This window comes from Vipera ursinii (assembly GCF_947247035.1).
Source record: "Vipera ursinii genome assembly, chromosome: 6".
In the NCBI taxonomy this organism is placed as follows: Eukaryota; Metazoa; Chordata; class Lepidosauria; order Squamata; family Viperidae; genus Vipera; species Vipera ursinii.
In genome coordinates this window covers 6,839,049-6,858,886 of record NC_139515.1, presented here as the reverse complement: position 1 = coordinate 6,858,886, position 19,838 = coordinate 6,839,049, and the positions used below count along the sequence as shown (strand labels likewise).

General features: G+C 44.6%; 1 protein-coding gene across 1 annotated transcript in view; it reads left to right on the top strand.

Annotated features, from left to right (window-relative positions):
- Window positions 1-6,395: 6,395 nt before the first annotated feature.
- HGF (hepatocyte growth factor) overlaps window positions 6,396-19,838 on the top strand; it is a gene marked incomplete at its 5' end in the record, with an annotated part of 73,459 nt that continues 60,016 nt past the window's right edge. The window contains one exon of the mRNA XM_083366622.1: window positions 6,396-6,462. Within this exon, the coding sequence (XP_083222748.1) occupies window positions 6,396-6,462 (67 nt within the window). The remainder of the gene's footprint in view (window positions 6,463-19,838) is intronic.

The following is a 19,838-nucleotide window of genomic DNA, read 5'->3' as shown; positions in this document are numbered from 1 at the left end:
CTTCCTTCCTTCCTTCCTCCCTCCCTCCCTCATCTTTTTTCTCTTTCTTGTTCTTTCCTCTTTGTACATCTCCCATTTTTCTTGTGTTTCTTTCTTTTTTTTCTTTTCACTTGTATTGTTTTTATTTTGTGAAAAGCGCCTCTAATAAAAATCAGTCCAAAGGAACAACCGACTCCAAATATTTCCTGCCAAGGTGAAAGGTCAGATATTGTGTGAGGATGAGAGGATAATTGCCCAGTTGGGGCAAAGATAGAAAAATTTCATGAAGATTCGGGTCTTGCTTTAGGACACTCCTTCTGCCTGTCTTAAAATTGGAGTAAATTTGGCAGCCATGTTCACCTTGCCCCGTTGAAACTATTTATATGGTTATCACATCACAATGATCTCGTCGTAATGATTCTGGATGCGGTGGCTCAGTGGGTTAGGACGCTGAGCTTGTCGATCAGAAGGTTGGCAGTTTGGCGGGTCGAATCCCGAGTGCCGCGTAGCAGAGCAAGCGCCTGTTACTCGTCCCAGCTTCTGCCAACCTAGCAGTTCGAAAGCATGTAAAAAGGCAAGTAGAAAAATAGGGACCACTCCAGTGGGAAGGTAACAGCGTTCCGTGTGCCTTTGGCGTCTAGTCATGCCAGCCACATGACCACGGAGACATCCTCAGACAAGCGCTGGCTCTTCGGCTTTGAAACGGAGATGAGCACCGGCCCCTAGAGTCAGAAACGACTAGCACGCATGTGCAGGGGAACCTTTACCTTTACCTTTAATGATTCTGGATAGTCTATGGCAAATTGAAACCAGATCACAATACAATAAACTTTGGTTATCCATATAGCCATGTTTCAGGGTAAAAAGCAATCTTTTTTTTCTCTCTCTCTCTCTTTCTCCTCTTTCTCTCTTTTTTCTTTCTCTTTCTCTCTCTTTTTTTTCTTTTTCTTTCTCTCTCTCTCTTTCTCTGTCTCTGTCTCTGTCTTTCTCTCTCTCTGTCTCTCTATCTCAAAAACACCCAAAAGCAGCAGAACCTGCGCCATGAATTACATCTAAAATAATAAAGGCAGGATAAGCATCTAATAAATCTATAAATATAACCAATGGAGCAAATTTAGAGGATCTTAGTTCTTGAAGCAGAGGGAAAATTTTCAGATGTCTGTCTGTGGTACACTCTTCAAAAGCTTCTTCTTGCTAGCACCTTACAGATAGTCTTCAATTTACGACAGTTTGTTTAGTGGCCTTTCAAAGTTACAACGGCACTGGGAAAAAAGTGACTTATGACCTTTTTTTTCACACTTACGACCATTTCTATACTTCCTATAGAGCAAATTTAGAGGATCTTAGTTCTTGGAGCAGAGGGGAATTTTTCAGATGGATGTTGTGATACAGTCATCAAAATCTTCACCTTGCACACACACACACACACACACACACACACACACACACACACACACATATATATATTTAGCACAGGCATGAAAAAAAGACCAGATTACGAAAAAGTTTCTTTTTTAAAAAAATGTTTGTTTGTCTGTCTTCCATGGATTTCTCACTGATAGGGCAAGAGAGGACATAACAAATAATGTATATATATTTATATATGTTTTCAGTTCATGCCTTTCTTAGACCCTGAAGGGAAATTTTGTAAACTTCAAGTGAAAAAAAAATCCCTGTGTCTCTGGAGAACCAGCCATTCAAAGACATTATTTATTATGTCCTCTCTTGCCCTATCAGTGATGAAATCAGGGGAAGACAAACAAACAAACATTTTTTTTTCCGTAATTTGGTCTTTTTTTCCCCCCCATGCCTGGACTAAAATAAACAAACTGAGCAAAAAAAAAAAAAAAGAACGAAAATCCCCCTCCATGGTACAAAAGCTGCACTATAAACAAAAAAATAAACAATGTTAAACAGTAACAAATGAGAGAAGAAAGAAGGCAACCTTACAAACAGGGTTACCTAAACAGCGTAAGAAGATTTCGAATTTTTTAAAAAGAAGATTCTGGGGTTGTAAAATGTCATCGAATTTGTGCCGTAATGGGAAACGTAGCACACCCTTCTTTTTTCCCCTCTTTTTTTTAATTAAAGAAAGATTTCACAATACATATCCCCAAAACCCACCCACCCGAAACCATCCCCCTTCCCCCCCCCACTTCCCAGAGCTAAATACAGGGTTATAGATATAATAATCATATTCTAACTAAAAATTACCCATAATATAAAAGTCACCAAATTCATAATGTGCTTTAACTCCCCTTTAACATAAAGGTAAAGGTAAAGGTTCCCCCGCACATGCGTGCTAGTCGTTTCTAGGGGCCGGTGCTCATCTCCGTTTCAAAGCCGAAGAGCCAGCGCTTGTCCGAGGACGTCTCCGTGGTCATGTGGCCAGCATGACTAGACGCCAAAGGCGCACGGAACGCTTGTTACCTTCCCACCGGAGTGGTCCCTATTTTTCTACTTGCATTTTTACGTGTTTTCGAACTGCTAGGTTGGCAGAAGCTGGGACGAGTAACAGGCGCTCGCTCTGTTACGCGGCACTCGGGATTCGAACCGCCAAACTGCCGACCTTCCGATCGACAAGCTCAGCGTCCTAACCCACTGAGCCACCGCGTCCCAACATAGATACATACAAAGTACTAACACTAAAATTAATAACAATATCCCTCTAAAATCTACTCATAAGCTAAATGGAACTTTTTAGTCCCATATTTATTCTGAATATAATCTATCCATCTGCTCCAAACTGAAATATACCTTTCTTGCGAATGATCCTTCCAATAAGCAGAAATCTTAGACATTTCTGCAAGATTCGATACTTTAAGCACCCATTCTTCTATAGTAGGCAAACTATCCTTCTTCCAGTATTGTCCCACCAGTAACCGTGCTATCAAAACAGCCTTCTTCAATTTGTAGGAAAAAAGTGAAATGTTTAAAAATGGATAAACTGCACATACATTTCACTTACCTGATGGGGGAAAGAGTCCCTTTAGGAGATGGCATAAAAGGAGGAGACAAAACATTAAAAATAAAATAAAGAGCAAATAAGGTACAGATAAAAATGACTGACTGACCTGTAACATCACCCACATTAGTGGATTGCAGAAAAGCGAGTAAGAATTGGATTACGTTAATAAAGGTAAAGGTAAAGGTTCCCCCGCACATGCGTGCTAGTCGTTTCCAACTCTAGGGGCCGGTGCTCATGTCCGTTTCAAAGCCGAAGAGCCAGCGCTTGTCCGAGGACGTCTCCGTGGTCATGTGGCCGGAATGACTAGATGCCAAAGGCGCACGGAACGCTGTTACCTTCCCACCGTGGTGGTCCCTATTTTTCTACTTGCATTTTTACGTGCTTTCGAACTGCTAGGTTGGCAGAAGCTGGGACGAGTAACAGGCGCTCACTCTGTTACGCGGCACTCGGGATTCGACCCGCCAAACTGCCGACCTTCTGAACAACAAGCTCAGTGTCCTAACCCACTGAGCCACCGCGTCCCTTACGTTAATAACTGGGTGGCAAATTTCAAGGAAATCTAAGTTTACAGGTTAGTCTGGGAAGATGAAAAACAAAATCTGGGAAGATGACTTATGACCACAATTGTGCCCCAAATTCCTGTTGCTAAGTGAAACATTCGTTAAGTGGGGTTTGCCCCCGTTTTATGACCTTCCTTGCCAGAGTTCTTAAGTGAATCACTGCAGTTCTTAAGCTAGTAGCACGGTTGTTAAGTGAATCTGGCTTCCCCATTGTCAAAAGGTCCCCAAAGTTGATCACGTGACCTCAGGACACTGCAAACCGTCATAAATATGAGTCAGTCGCCAAGCATCCGAATTTTGATCCAAAGACCACGGGAGATGCTGCCACAGTCGTTAGTGTGAAAAACGGTCGTAAGTCCCTTTTTCAGTGTCGTCGTGACTTCAAATGGTCACTAAATGAAACGTTGTAAGGCGAGGGCTACCTGAACTGACAAGATAATTAGACATATAATCAACGGGAGGCAAGGATGACTTTAGGAAAAATGAACGTTTTGCTGCGGAAGTCAGTTATGGGCCGTGGAAGGAACAAAGTAATGTTTATAGATGGTGAAAAAAGTGAATTTAATGGTTTGGATCTCCATATCACCGTTCTTTATCTGATGGTTTTCAGAAGAACTGTTCTTTGAAACTGGCCAATGGCCAACATAGGCAACCGTAAGTACAAATGAACAAATATTTATATGTGGGTCCATCCTCTTGTGCGTGCTATATTGAAGACCAGAGTCAAGAAAACTTTCTCGCCACGCTTGGTTATTCATCAGGGTTTCTTTGGGTGGCTTCGTGCAAGTTGTGTGAATTCAAGAACTGAGTTAATTCTGTACCCAGATTGATCCAGCTGTGTGAATGGTTGCTATTCCTTTGGCTGATATGGAGCCCACCTGAGGCTGCAGAACTTTGGACAAACAAGCCTGATGAGTATCTCTCTCTCCCCCTCCCTTTCTCTCTCTCTCTCTTACTCTCCTTTCCTCCCTCCCTCTCTTCTTACACCCTCTTTTTCTCTCTCCCTTCCTCCCTCTTTCTTATTCTCCTTCCTTTCTCCTCTCCTACCCTCTCCCGCTCTCTCCCTCCTCCTTACTCTCTTTCCTTCCCTCTCTCTCCCACTTACTCTCCTTCCCTCCCTCCCCTCTCATTTTCTCTCCTTCCCCCTCCCTCTCTCTCTTACTCTCCTTTCTTCCCTTTCTCTTTTCCCTCTCCCTCCCTCCCTTCTTCTCCTTCCTCTCCCACTCTCCCTTCTTTTTACTCTCCTTCTTCCCCACTCTCTCCCACTTACTCTCCTTCCCCTCCCTCCCTCCCCTCTCCTCTCATTCCCTCTCCTTCCCCCTCCCCCTTACTCTCCTTTCCTCCCTCTTTCCTTTCCCTCTCTCTCCCTTCCTCCCTTCTTCTCCTTCCCCTCCCGCTCTCTCCCTCCTTCTTACTCTCCTTCCTTTCCCTCCTCTCTCTCCCACTTACTCTCCTTCCCCTCCCCCCTCCCCCCCTCTCTCTCTCATTTTCTCTCCTTCTCCCTCCCTCCCTCTCTCTCTATCTCTGCCCCATCACCTTGATTAAAACCAATCCAGGCGACACATAAGGCATCCCCCCTTGCGAACACCTGGACTTTTGATCCAACTGGGCTGGGCGCAGCACCACCAAGGAAGCCTGCAATCTCCAGCGTCGAGTAACTTTCTCAACTGTGATAGAAAGAAACGCCAAACAGGTCCCCCGCTTCGGAAGGCTTACGCACTAGCTTTCTGCAAGCAGGGAGTTCATCTATCTATCTATCTATCTATCTATCTATCTATCTATCTATCTATCTATCTATCTATCATCTCTCTCTCTCTCTCTCTCTCTCTCTCTCTCTCCCTATCATCTATCTATCTACCTATCTACCTATTTACCTATCATCTATCTATCTACCTATCATCTATCTATCTATCTATCTATCTATCTATCTATCTATCTATCTATCTATCTATCTATCTATCTACCTATCATCTATCTATCTACCTATCATCTATCTATCTATCTATCTATCTATCTATCTATCTATCTATCTATCTATCTATCTACCTATCATCTATCTATCTACCTATCATCTACCTATCATCTACCTATCTATCTATCTATCTATCTATCTATCTACCTACCTATCATCTACCTATCATCTACCTATCATCTACCTATCTATCTATCTATCTATCTATCTATCTATCTATCTATCTATCTATCTATCTACCTACCTACCTATCATCTACCTACCTACCTACCTACCTACCTATCTATCTATCTATCATCTACCTACCTACCTACCTACCTACCTACCTACCTACCTACCTACCTATCTATCTATCTATCTATCTATCTATCTATCTATCTATCTATCTATCTATCTATCTATCTATCTATCTATCTATCTATCTATCTATCTCCTCCAAAGCTGCCATCCCGCCTGGACGAAGCTGCTTCCCAAAGCGGAGCTGCCGGCCGTCGTCCCGGGTCACAGCTGCTTTCCCCCACCCCACCCCACATACACCCCCCCCTCCGCGCCAGCCCCCTTTGGAAGCGGTGGGGCTCCGGCCGGCTGTGCTGCCCTGCGGCGGTCCTTGTGCCCCTCGGCTCTCCCTCCCCGGCTGGGCTGGCGGGGAGGGAAGGCGGGGAAAGCGCGGCGGCGGGGGCCATTGCTCGTGCACGCGCTTTCTTCCCGTAAGAGGGAGTTGGGACCCAGGATTTTCCTGTTACTCACTCAGCCAAAGCCGGGCTGCTTGCAATAAGTAGCAGCTCAACGCTCCGGGGCTCCACTGTTGCCGCCTCTGCCTCCTTTGGGGACCCCTGGGAAGGGGGAAGAACTCCTCCCCAGCCCTCCCCTCCACACCGGCCCAGGTATAGCCAGCTCCCCCCCTTCCTCCCCATCCATGTGGACCCACCAGCTGTTGCCCCTCGGACTCTTCCTCCACTCCGTCCTGGCCGTCCCGCTGGCAGGTTAGTTTGCTCTTCGCCCAGGCGCGCCGCTCTCGGCGAGGTAAAGCCTTGCCTGGTCGTCAAGACGCGCACACGCGTGTACGCGGGAGTTTGGGAGGAGGAAATGTGTGTGTGTGTGTGTTGGGGGGAAGCGGGAGGTCCGGGCGCTTGGAGGAAAACGCCGCGAGGGACTTTGGGCGGACTGCGATCGTTGGGGAGAAGGTGGGGGGGGGGAAAGAAGATGTTGTGGTTCGTTGCGGTCGTGGAGACGCGCACAGGCGTGTACGCGTTAGGGAAGGGAGGAGGAGGAGGAGGAGGAGGGGAAGGTCTGGTCGCTCCGGGCGCTTGGAAGAAAACGCCGCGAGGGGCGTTGGGCGGAAGGCGAACGTTGGGGGATGTTGTGGTTCGTTGCGGTCGTGGAGACGCACACACGCGTGTACGCGGGAGGGAAGGGAAGAAAAGGAAGAGGAGGAGGAGGAGGAGGGAGAGGTCTGGGAGCTCCGGGCGCTTGGAGGAAAAGGCTGCGAGTGGCGTTGAACAGAAGGCAATCGTTGACTGATGGTGTGGTTCTTTAGGGTCGTGGAGACGCGCAGACGCGTGTACTCGGGGTTTGTGCGCTCTTGAAAAGGATTCGTGACTGGGCGAGGTCGGGGGTCCAAGAAGTGTGCCTTGGACCTCTGCTGCCCACCCAGTTTGGGGGGACCAAGCGAGGTGCTGTAGTCGGGACAGAGGAGAAACGGGCGGCGCAGGGGTTAAGTTTCGGGACAGGTTTAAAGGGAAGGCGAAGGCTGGAAGAAAGCGCTGAAGCAACCTCCGCAAACGGCTTGCTGGCGTTCAGAAGCGCCTTTAGTCTCTTTGCTGTGTGTGTGTGTGTGTGTGTGTGTGTGGTTTGCACCAACGAAGGACAATATTTGTAGCTCAGGGTGGAAATGAGGGATCCTTGGCGCTCTTGGTGGCTTTCTGGCGGACCTTTCACGACTCAAACTAGCTAACATCCACACTGACTAGCGCTGATAGTGTTCCCTAAGTTCGGGTCAGGAAAGCGTCTGCAAACAAAACTACCAATCTCAAGAGAGCACCCCGCGTGTACTTGTGTATACAAACAGAAACTAAGCGCCCGCGTGTTGTACAAAGCCTAGCTATATACGCGCGCCTGCTTCTTGCACGTGTGAGCAACTCGCACGCGGAAGTGTACCAGTCCCGAGTAGATCTCCGCTTTAAATTGCGGATAAGGTTGGGTGGGATTCAGCCGTTTGAAAAGGAAGCAAAGGATTGTCCGGTCCGGTCCGGTGCGATCTTGTTGGGCTGGCGCAGAGTGACTTGTTCCGTGTCAAAGCCGAGTTTGGGACAGCGACTCCTCCAATGATATTACCGGTGCGACTTCCAGCGCTTGTGCGTGTCTATTGTGGGGGCCAGTTGCTTAAATCTTCCTCTCTGGCTGGTCCCAACTTCAGACAAGTAGGAAGAAGGAACGCAAGTAACGAAAAAGGAAGGCAAGCAACAAAGATGATCAGGGCACTGGAGGCTAAAACATATAAAGAGCGGTTGCTGAAATTGGGTATGTCTAGTCTAATGAAATAAGGGATGTGGTGGCTCAGTGGGTTAAGACGCTGAGCTTGTCGATCAGAAGATCGGCAGTTTGGCGGGTTGAATCCCGAGTGCCGCGTAACAGAGTGAGCGCCTGTTACTCATCCCAGCTTCTGCCAACCTAGCAGTTCGAAAGCACGTAAAAATGCAAGTAGAAAAATAGGGACCACTACGGTGGGAAGGTAACAGCGTTCCATGCGCCTTTGGCGTCTAGTCATGCCGGCCACATGACCATGGAGACGTCCTCAGACAAGCGCTGGCTCTTCAGCTTTGAAACGGAGATGAGCACCGGCCCCTAGAGTCGGAAACGACTAGCACGCATGTGCGGGGGAACCTTAGTCTAATGAAAAGAAGGACTAGGGGGGACATGATAGCAGAGTTCCAATATCTCAGGGGTTGCCACAGAGAAGAGGGAGGGGGGTCAACACAGGAAGAACTATTGCAGGAATTGGGTATGCCAGCTCAAGTGAAAAGTAGGACGAGGGGTGATAGGATACCAAGGTTCCAATATTTTAAGGCCGGGATCCCCAACCCCCGGTCCGCAGCTGTGGCATGCAGGGATCCCCAACCCCCGGTCCGCAGCTGTGGCATGCAAGCAACTGGGCCACGTAAACAAAGTCTCATCCGTAGGATGCAGGCAGCACACAAAATCACACTCCCATCCATCCATGGAAAAACCTTTCTCCACGGAACCAGTCCCTGGTGCCCAAATGGTTGGGGACCTCTGATCTAAGGGGAAGAAGAGGTAGTCAAGCTATTCTCCAAAGCACCTGAGGGCAGGACAAGAAGCAATGGATGGAAACTAGTCAAGGAGAGAAGCAACCTGGAACTAAGGAGAAACTTCCTGACAGTGAGAACAATTAACCAGTGGAACATCCTGCCTCCAGAAGTGGTGAATGCTCCAACACTGGAGGTTTTTAAGAAGAGACTGGCCAGCCCTTTGTCTGGAATGGTATAGGGTTTCCTGCCTGAGCAGGGGGTTGGACTAGATGACCTCCAAGGTCCCTTCCAACTCTGTTATTCTATTCTATCCAAGTTCTGAACATTGGGCAAACACAGTGCTTGATGGAGAGATTTTCTGAGGTCTTTGATGGAATTGCAGCTCTCTGCCTTTTTAAAAAAGGAAAGAAAAGAAAGGCAGTTTTCTATCTCTCTTCATTGCCCTCATGTTGGTCATCCGGATTTTTGCAGCCCAAATTACATATATGTATATGTATATGTATATGTATATGTATATGTATATGTATATATGTAGAGAGAGCCTGTGGCCTAGAGGTGAAAACAACTGCCTAATGTGCAATCAGCCCAGGTTCAAATCTCAGAAGGGTATGGCTGACTGATGAAAACTAATAAGTTTGAAATGCATATCAGTCTGCCTTTAATTCTTTGTTAGCAAACCAAAAAATTTACACAAATATGAGCTGTCACCGGTGTGACTACTGCCTGTCGATGGCCTTCGGTTAGGCTGAAACAGGAAATAAAGATTTGTCCCATGTTTGGGGCCTAGCAAGGTAATCTACAAATAGTTAACAAGCATTTGACATACATATATATATATATATATATATATGTATGTATGTATGTATGTATATGTATATGTATATGTATATGTATACTGTATGTATATGTGTATATATATATATATATATATATATATATATATATATATATAATGCCTATTTGAACACTTCTCTTTCTAAGTGTCCGATCAGTTAAATAAATAAGGGTCAAAATCGGTCAAACTCGCTCGCTTTATCCTGGATTAACACTGTGGCCTCATTTGAACTTTCCAAGGTAGATTAGGGTTACAAAACAATTTAGCCAAGGCCATCTTGGAATTAAACATCAGATCAGCAGTATAAAATGTATAAAACGTGCTACATTATAGTGTGCATTGTTAAAATTTCCAGCAGGTGCAAAAAAAAAACATGACCTATTTGCTTTAAAAAGTCTGACATTTGGAAATGTTGATAGGAGTTTATTTCTGCACAGGACACAACGGAGAGATTGTGCGGTTATAATCTTAGCCACATTTATCTGGGAACACATCTTTTTGAACTTGGAAGTATTTATTTCCTTGAGGGCCTAAGACAACACTGAAAAATATATTTTTTATAGCAGTTTAGCTATCATAGTACAAAACCCTGACCTTATTGCTGGAAGCTTTCTATCGAATTATACTTCATTGATTTATAACCAAAATTGAGCCCCAAATTTCTGTTCTTAAATGCAACATTTGTGAAATGAGTTTTGCTGCCATTTCATGGCCATGCAAAGTTACCACGGCGCTGAAAAATGTGACTTCTGGCCATTTTTCACACTTATGACCGTTGCAACCTCCCCGTGGTCATGCGATTTAGATTCGGAGGCTTGACCGCTGACTCACATTTACGACGGTTGGAGTGTCCCAGGATCACGTGGCACCCCCCCCCATTTTGCGACTTTCTGACCAGCAAAGTCATTGAGAGAAACCAAATTCGCTTAACAATTGGGTGACTGACAGAACAATCGCAGTGGTTCACTTAACGGTGGCGAGAAAAGTCGCAAAGCGGAGCAAAACCGACTTAGCAAATGTCTCTCTTGGTGACAGAAATGTGCTCAATCGTGGTCATACGTCGAGAACCACCTAAGTGAAGAACTAACCTAGTTTTAAGCAGCTGGGCGTTTCCTTTGAACTTTTTGAACTCTGCGTAAGCACAGAAACCAGGATCTCGTAGCTTACTCTTAGGAGGTGGCTGGCTTTGATGCTGTCGGAAATACTTTGCAGGGTGTAGCTGTTTAACCTTGCTTCTCCTTAATGGATTGCACAGTGGGAAGGGGAAGAGGGAAAGCTGTAGGAATCGGTGGGAGGACACAGGGAAAACGAGGTCATTTGGTCCTCTCCTCCATAAATACGACAAAGCTGATGGCCCTGAAAAGGACAGAGGAAGCCGATCTTAGGGGCACACCTGCGTTTCCTGCAGCACGCTGAGATCAAATCCCTTTTTTGGTGGCGTTTCCTTGTTATTCTTTCCAAACCCAACGGAATGTCGGAAATAAATTACGGAAAGGGACTCGGGAACTTCTCTGCTCTCATCAGCTTAATTATTCTCCAAACGCTGAAAAGCATGGAACCAAAATGGGTGTCAGGGGAGAAGGTGGTAAAAGAAAGGTCGAGTTCAAAAGTGGGCTGGATCTGGCCAGAGATTGCAGGCAAGAATCTATGTATATGTGTGTGTGTGTGTGTGTGTGTGTGTGTGTATTCGTTCGTTCCGCCGGGACCTGAAGACCTGGCTCTTTGAGCTTTTCGGCCAGGACTGAGAATTTTTAATTTTAACTTATTGTAATTGGGTTTTTTAAATCAGAGTTATAGGGGTTTTAGATTTTTAATCAAGGATAATTTAATCTATTTTAATTGTTATTAACTTTTTGTATTGTAATGTGGTTTTAATTGCCTTGTGAACCGCCCTGGGTCCTACGGGAGAAGGGCGGTATATAATATATATATATATATATATACATATATATATATATATATATATATATATATATATATATATATATATATATAACTTATATACCGCCCTTCTCCCGTATATATATATATATATGGATCTTTGGTCATTCGGGTTTTCCCCCACGTAGAATTGAAGGTGTAAAAGCACATATATATACATATACATATACATATACATATACATATACATATACATATACACACATACACATACACATACACATATACACATATACATATACACATACACATATACATATACATATACATATACATATATACACATACACATACACATACACATACACACATACACATATACATATACATATACATATACATATACATATACACATATACATATACATATACACATATACATGCTTCTGTCTGAGACCCATCATGTTTGCAGGGTGACAGATTTTTAAAGCAGGGGAAAGTAAATTTTATGGCAATCTGGGTGTGCCTGCATTTCATGCATTTCCACCAATTTTGGAATCAGTTGGATTTGCTTTTTTTTTTTTAAGGACTGAAACATTCCGAAACACGTATTAAATAGATGAGCAGAAAGCTTGCTCCATCTAAAGTTGCCAATAAGGAAAGATAGAAAATATACTTGGTTGTTCATCCCCTTCCCTCCACTCTCCCCTCCTCGGAGGCTTAATTGGGTATGCATGATTGTGGTTGTGTATTATTTGAATAACATAGTTCGGGAAACTGTTCCGGTGAGCTAACATCTTTATTAAGTCCTTCTGCGGTGGTAATAGAAAATGCAACTCATCTTGGAGGTTCAAATTCCCGCCCCACCCCCTTTTTTATTATCTTGCCAGCCTTCGTTTTTTTGCAAGCAAAAAGAAAAGAAAAATATTCACTGAGCAAAGTGGGTGATGGGAACAGGAATAGAAAGAAAATGCATCTGGGAAGAATTCCTATGTTCAGATCCTGAAGGACCGAATTAACCTTGGGTCATTTTTGCTGATGTGCTGAAGAATCACTTGAGCGCGATTTATCTATTGAATTTAGTTATTTAATACATCTTTATGCCACCAGGGGAAATGGTGGTTCTTGTCGTGTCTTCTCGGCTCTGAATGGCTTGGCTTCTTAAGTCTCCTCTATCCGTCTTGTCGGCAGTGTTGGAAGAAAAATCTTCACCGGGGTCCAGTCCAAGCTGGGAATAATCAAAATGGAGACTGCTTTAGAAAGAAGGTTGTAGTTTATTGAAGAGGAGAACCAGACAGAAAGATGGCTCTGGAAAAAATTGACCACATGGAGCAGAATGATGGGCTTTTATACCTTCTGGGGCTCTTGAGGTTGGTTCCCTGTTCCTGTTTGAGGCTTTGACCTGAGTCTGAGTGTGTCCTTTTGGTATTGGTGGGTTAATCCTATTATGTCTCCTGTCCTTAGAATTTGGGTGGGGGTATGTAGATTTTAGGGGTCTTTGTCTTCCTAATTTCTAGCTTCCGTGCTCCCAACTTTCCTGAATGGATTATTGAATTTGCATTTCTGTCTTTTTTAAAAAGATCTTTTCCATTATTCCTTTGGGGAAATAAATTCTGCCTTTTTAAATATTTCCCAAAATATTTCTTTCTCTGGATTCTTCCCACAGTAGAATAGGGGCAAAGGAGTCAAGATGGCAGCCATGATGGTGAAATCAAAGCTACACCCATTGTTATGTGTACCAGTAGGATTTTGAGGCCACCCTATTGCCTTTTTTGCCCACATTGTCCAAACATACCAGCACCTAGGTTTCTAGGTTAGGTTCCAATGGAGCTAGGACAGAACAGAAATCAAATCCTATAAACATATGTTGTTGTTAGCTGTGAAGTCGTGTCCGACCCATCGCGACCCCCTGGACAATGTTCCTCCAGGCCTTCCTGTCCTCGACCATCTTCTGGAGTCCATTTAAGCTCACACCTACTGCTTCAGTGACTCCATCCAGCCACCTCATTCTCTGTCATCCCCTTCTTCTCTTGCTCTCAATCTTTCCCAGCATTAGGCTCTTCTCCAGTGAGTCCTTCCTTCTCATTAGGTGGCCAAAGTATTTTGAGTTTCAACTTCAGGATCTGGCCTTCTAAAGAGCAGTCAGGGTTGATCTCTAGGACTGACCGGTTTGATCGCCTTGCAGTCCAAGGGACTCGCAGGAGTCTTCTCCAGCACCAGAGTTCAAAGGCCTCCATTCTTTGGCGCTCAGCCTTTTTTATGGTCCAAATTTCACTGCCATACATTGCAACTGGGAAGACCATAGCCTTGACTATACGCACTTTTGCTGACAGGGTGATGTCTCTGCTTTTTAGTGTGCTGTCTAGATTTGCCATGGCTTTCCTCCCAAGGAGCAAGCGTCTTTTAATTTCTTGGCTACAGTCCCCAACTGCAGTGATCTTGGAGCCCAGGAAAACAAAATCTGTCACTACCTCCATTTCTTCCCCATCTATTTGCCAGGAAGAAACATATGTATTATATATGTATTCGTATCATCCCTTTGTTATATGTACAAATAACTCAAGGAGGTGAACATAGCCATCACACTTTCCTCTTTGTATTTTTCCACAACAACTACTCTGTGAGGTGAGTTGGACCGGGGGAGTGGAACTGGCCGAAAGTCACCCAGCTGCCTTTCATGACCTAAGACAGGACTAGAACTCACAATCTCCTGGCAATTGGCCCAAAGTCACCCAGCCAGCTTTGATGCGTAATATGAAACTAGAACTCACTGTCTCTTGGCTGATTGACTAAAAGTCACCCAGCTGGCTTTCATGTCTAAGGTGGAACTACAACTCACCTTCTCTCGGTGATAGGTCCAAACTCACCCAGTCAGCTTTCATGCCTAAGGTGGAACTAGAATTCCCAGTCTTGGGCTTTCTAGCCTCCGATGCCTTAACCATTAGGCCATTAATACTCCCTTTCCCTGTTAGAAGAGACCACTTAGGAAAAGGTCAAAGCACATCAAGGCATGATACTTATTCATGCTTTGGCAAGTCCCTGTTTCTTTTTTTAGCAGGTGTATTAATTTTATGAGTCTGGAACAATAAGCCTGGCATGTGTTACCTGGAAGTTGGAGAAGCTTACAAAGTGATACAATCAGAACAAACGTTCTTCAGCCAAAATCTGATTAACAACCTGCAGAATAACTCCTTCCAGGAAGAGAGCTTTGAACTGAGATACTTCCAGCTGCGGAACTCAATCATGCTTCTGTGCCTTGTAATGCTGCCAATCTTCTGGGAGAAAATAATAATAAAATCAGCATTTGCTGGGTGGGAAGGCCGATTAGAGATGAACCGCCTATTTGCAAGGTGCCTATAGAGGCACAAATCTGATCAGAGACACGTAACCGCCCCAAACACAGCACCACAATTCCTCAAAGCAGTTTAAAAGAAAAAGAAAAAAGGCTGGCTTCCAATGTTGGAGCATTCACAGCTTCTGGAGGCAGGTTGTTCCTCTGGTTAACTGTTCTAACTGTCAGGAAGTTTCTCCTTAGTTCCAGGTTGCTTCTCTCCTCGATTAGTTTGCATCCGTTGCTTCTTGTCCTGCCTTCGGGCGCTTTGGAGAATAGCTTGACTCCTTCTTCTTTGTGGCAGCCCCTGAAATACTGGAACACTGCTACCATGTCACCCCTCATCCTTCTCTTCATTAAACTAGACATCCCCAATGTGTATGTATACCCAATGTATATGTATATGTCTACATATGTACATATGTATATCCAGGGCTTTTTCCCTCATAGAACGCTCAGAACGGAGTTCCGGCACCTTTTTTGGATGGAACCTTGTAGGGTAGGCAAGGCGGGTTGTATGACATGTGTGAGTTCCGGCACCTTTTTCTTTTACAAAAAAAGCACTGTGTATATCTATGTATCTGTATCTGTATCTGTATCTCTATATCTCTATAGCTATAGCTATATATCTATATATATTTATATCTCTATCTATCTATCTATCTATCTATCTATCTATCTATCTATCTATCTTATCTCTATCTCTTCTCTCTTCTCTCTTATCTCTTATCTCATCTCTTTATCTCTATCTCTCTATCTCTCTATCTCTCTCTCTCTCTATCTATCTATCTATCTATCTATCTATCTATATCTATCTATCTATCTCTTATCTCTTATCTTTTATCTCTCATCTCATCTCTCTCTATATATATATCTATATCTATATCTATATCTATATATCTATATCTATATATCTATATATCTCTATCTCTATCTCTATCTCTATCATCTATCTATCTATCTATCTATCTATCTATCTATCTATCTATCTATCTATCTATCTATCTATATCTGCCTGTCTGTCTGTCTATAAATCTCTCCCTCTCCCTCTCTCCCTCCCTCCCTCCCTCCTCTCTCTCTCTCTCTCTCTCTCTCTCTCTCTCTCTCTCTCTCTCTCTCTCTCTCTCGTCCCTGGTATTTTCGTAAGCGTTTTCCAGGAAAATGAACTGAGCCGAGATTCGTCCTTGGTAGCTCTGAAATTGCATTTCAATGTACAGTAGCAGCCAAAATTGTGTAAACGTTTTGGGAAGTGTACTTTTGAGGTTTGATGGCTAATAACGCCACTTTTTGGGGGGAGTAGTACCATAAAATTATATATCAATGGAAAGATAATTTAATCAAGAATGGAATGCAACAAAGTTTGTTCAATTATCTGTACTGTATTCTACGAAAAGCTATAGCCAAATAGCCAGAAAAAGGAAGCGCAACTTGCTTAGGTTGATATCAGGTAGCTTTCCTTCGTCTGATTGTAGCCAATGAGCATGAGCGTGTAGAGAGCCAATCGGGTGTCATCTTGTTTTGGCAATGAGCTAATAAGATCACAGTGGGATCTGGTTATTGATGTCGTGTATTGAAGCCGAGAGGAGGACATTTGTCAGTGTGTTATGTGATCGCTATCAAGTCGGTTGGGTTTTTTTGTGTTCTTTCATTTAGTGAGCTTGTAAAACACAATAAAATTAAAGTAACGGTGCAAAGAGTTGACTGGTTGCCCAGAAGGCGATGTCAAATAGTATTATTATGTGAACAAAGCTACAGTTATAAAGAAATTAGAAGAAAAATTGGTGGAAACGTAAACCAAAGGTGGCATTTCTACTGTACACTTTTCCCAAAACGTTTCCACAATTGTGGCCACTACTGTATGCTGTAAATCTATGCTGTGGGGGACTTGAATGACTGATTTCACATCAGGTCACTGGATTTTGAATTATCCATCTGTTGCAAAATCAGCTTGGTCAAAACAGATCCATTTTCTCATTTGACAAAGAACTAGCCAAAGCAGAGAACCCAAAGTTGCTTTTTTCAGGAGGCAACTGGACGTTTTTTCTTTGAAGACATTTCGCTTCTCATCCGAGAAGTTTATTCAGCTCTGACTGGATGGTGGGGAATGGAAGGATTTATATTCCTTTCAGACAGCTGGTCATTTGCCTTCTTTTAGGGAGTCACTGAGGCCCCTTGGAGTCTTTCCTGTGTCCTCAGGGTCACCTGAGTAGTGCAAATAGGTGTGGAGCCTTCTTGATTGCAAGATGTTTTTTCTGCCCTGGGTCCTTTCACGGTTGAAGACAGGCACCGGCTGTTGGGGATGAGTCCGTGTTGTCTGCATCTCAAACTGGAGCGCAAACGGTTCCTATAGTCTGCAATGTTTTCTGGAAATCCGTTCACACTCCCTCACCATTCGAAGGGCGTTCATCCCAAAGGCCAAATGTTGATTTAGCTGTTGAACGAAAAGTCTTCATCAGGGTGCAGTCCAAGCTGGGAATAAACAACATGGCGACTGCTTTAGGAAGAAGGTTGCAGTTTATTGAAGAGGAGAAGTAGACAGGAAGATGGCTTGGAAGAAAAGATAGAGAGAGCACATGTAGGGAGTGGGTTTTTATACCCTCTGGAGCAGGGGTGTCAAACTGCCGGCCCGCGGGCTGGATGCGGCATGTGGAAGCCGCACCCACCCCATTGCCGGCAATGGCAAAATCGTCCCGATACGCTGCGTGACGTCATGTGACATCGCGCGTTTGACATGTCTGCTCTGGAGCTTTTTGTTTGGAGTTGTTTCCTGTTCCTATTTAAGGCTTTGTATTTCCTGTGTCACGTATTGTGACCTGAGTCTGGCTGTGCCCTTCTGGTATTCTGATGGTGGTGGGTTAATCCTATTATGTCCCAAGGGTCATATCTTGCTTCCCTGGGGATGTGGCTGACGACTCTTAGATTTTTAGTGTTGATTCTAGGGATCTTTCTTCCTAATCCCAGTTTCCTGACTCCAGTCTTTCTGACAAGATTAACCCATCTGCAATTCTGCAGACTTGGTTTCGGCTTGGGATAGAGAGACTGGGTGGTGGTGGTGGTTGGTTTTTGCCTTTAAATCCTTTAGGGAAATATATTCTGCCCTTTTAATATTTCTTTCTCTGGGTGGGGGGGCTGACTTCCCACAAGCCCTACCCTAGTTCACACCAAACTTAAGTGAGGGAGGAAAGAACGCATTTAAACTCGCAAGATTCTGCTTCTACAGCAGACATGTCAAACACAAGGCCCGGGGGCCGGATCCGGCCCGTGAAGTGGTTTCATGCGGCCCGCGAAGCCATCCTGGAAACAGTGAGGGAACGGCCCCCACTGCCTTGGCCCTGGCCCAGAGACCCTCCTCCTGCCAGAGACCCTCAAATCTGTCCCACTCCTGCCCAGGCCCCCATAGGCACCCTTGATGCCAACGATGTAGAGCTGGCCACGCCCACCCAGTAGGCCATACGCACTCTAGCCACGCCCACCCAGTAGGCCACGCCCACCCTGGCCACACCCACCTGGCCCCCTGAGGGCAACCACAATGCTGATGCAGCCCTCAATGAAATTGAGTTTGACACCCCTGGTCTACAGCTTTACAATAAAAGTAGTCCTGACCGATAGGACATTGGTTTCTTAGTTTTAGTTTACCTTGTGGGGCTGACAAGGGAGCGGTCAAAAGCCCTTCTTGGGGGGGGGAAGCAAAACAAAACCTGATGCCCAAAAGAAACATTAGGGGGAAAAAATTGTGCAGGAGGCATAGGAATGAGTGGATGATGTCATAATTGCAGCCTTGGTGGAGCAGTGGGCTAATGCCTCCTTAAGTAACACCAGCTGCCTGCAATTAGTGCAGGTTCGCATCCCACCAGGCTCAAGGTTGACTCAGCCTTCCATCCTTCCGAGGTAGGTAAAATGAGGACCCAGATTGTTGGGGGCAATAAGCTGACTTTGTAATAATGCCGCTTGGGGTGTGTGTGTGTGAAAGCCCTAATAAGCAGGCATATACATAGAATGAAGGCTACTGCTAAGCTTGTAAGCCGCCCTGAGTCTTCGGAGAAGGGCGGGATATAAATGTAATAAAAATAAAAAATAAAATAAATAAAATAATTCTGTACATATTCCTTCAGAAGTGGGGCTCTGATTTATCTCGACATCATTGCAATAAATCAAGGGATTTTAGGGTTGCGCATTCAGCGATGCAAATATTAATTTTCTGACACACTGAAATATATACTGTAGTCGGGGGCCTATGGATGTTTAGAGCCTCTTTGGTGCCCCTGAAAGCAATATGTAGTCCTTTTTTAACACGAGGAAAAGAAAATAAATAAATTTGTAAGGCAGAGAACAGTCCCGTTAAATACATCATCAGTACATATACGATAAATTCTCCTTCGGCTCAGCTCCTGTTAAATTCATGGGTGTATCCTTTAGGTTTGGGGTTAATGATCTGGAAAAGGTCTTGACACTGTTTTCTTTTAGGATATATTTTACTTCCCAGCCTAGTCTTCTAATGGCAGAAAGTGAAGAAGAACGAAAGAGCCTCCTGTTGCGAGTGAAGAAGGAGAGTGCAAAAGTTGGGTTGAAACTAAACATTAAGAAAACCAAGATCATGGCATCCGGCCCTCTCAATTCTTGGCAAATAGATGGGGAAGAAATGGAGGTAGTGACAGATTTTATTTTCCTGGGCTCCAAGATCACTGCAGATGGGGACTGTAGCCAAGAAATTAAAAGACGCTTGCTCCTCGGGAGGAAAGCCATGGCAAATCTAGACAGCACACTAAAAAGCAGAGACATCACCCTGTCAACAAAAGTGCATATAGTCAAGGCTATGGTCTTCCCAGTTGCAATGTATGGCAGTGAAAGCTGGACCATAAGAAAGGCTGAGCGCCAAAGAATTGAGGCCTTTGAACTATGGTGCTGGAGAAGACTCCTGCGAGTCCCTTGGACTGCAAGGCGATCAAACCGGTCAGTCCTAGAGGAGATCAACCCTGACTGCTCTTTAGAAGGCCAGATCCTGAAGTTCAAATACTTTGGCCGCCTAATGAGAAGGAAGGACTC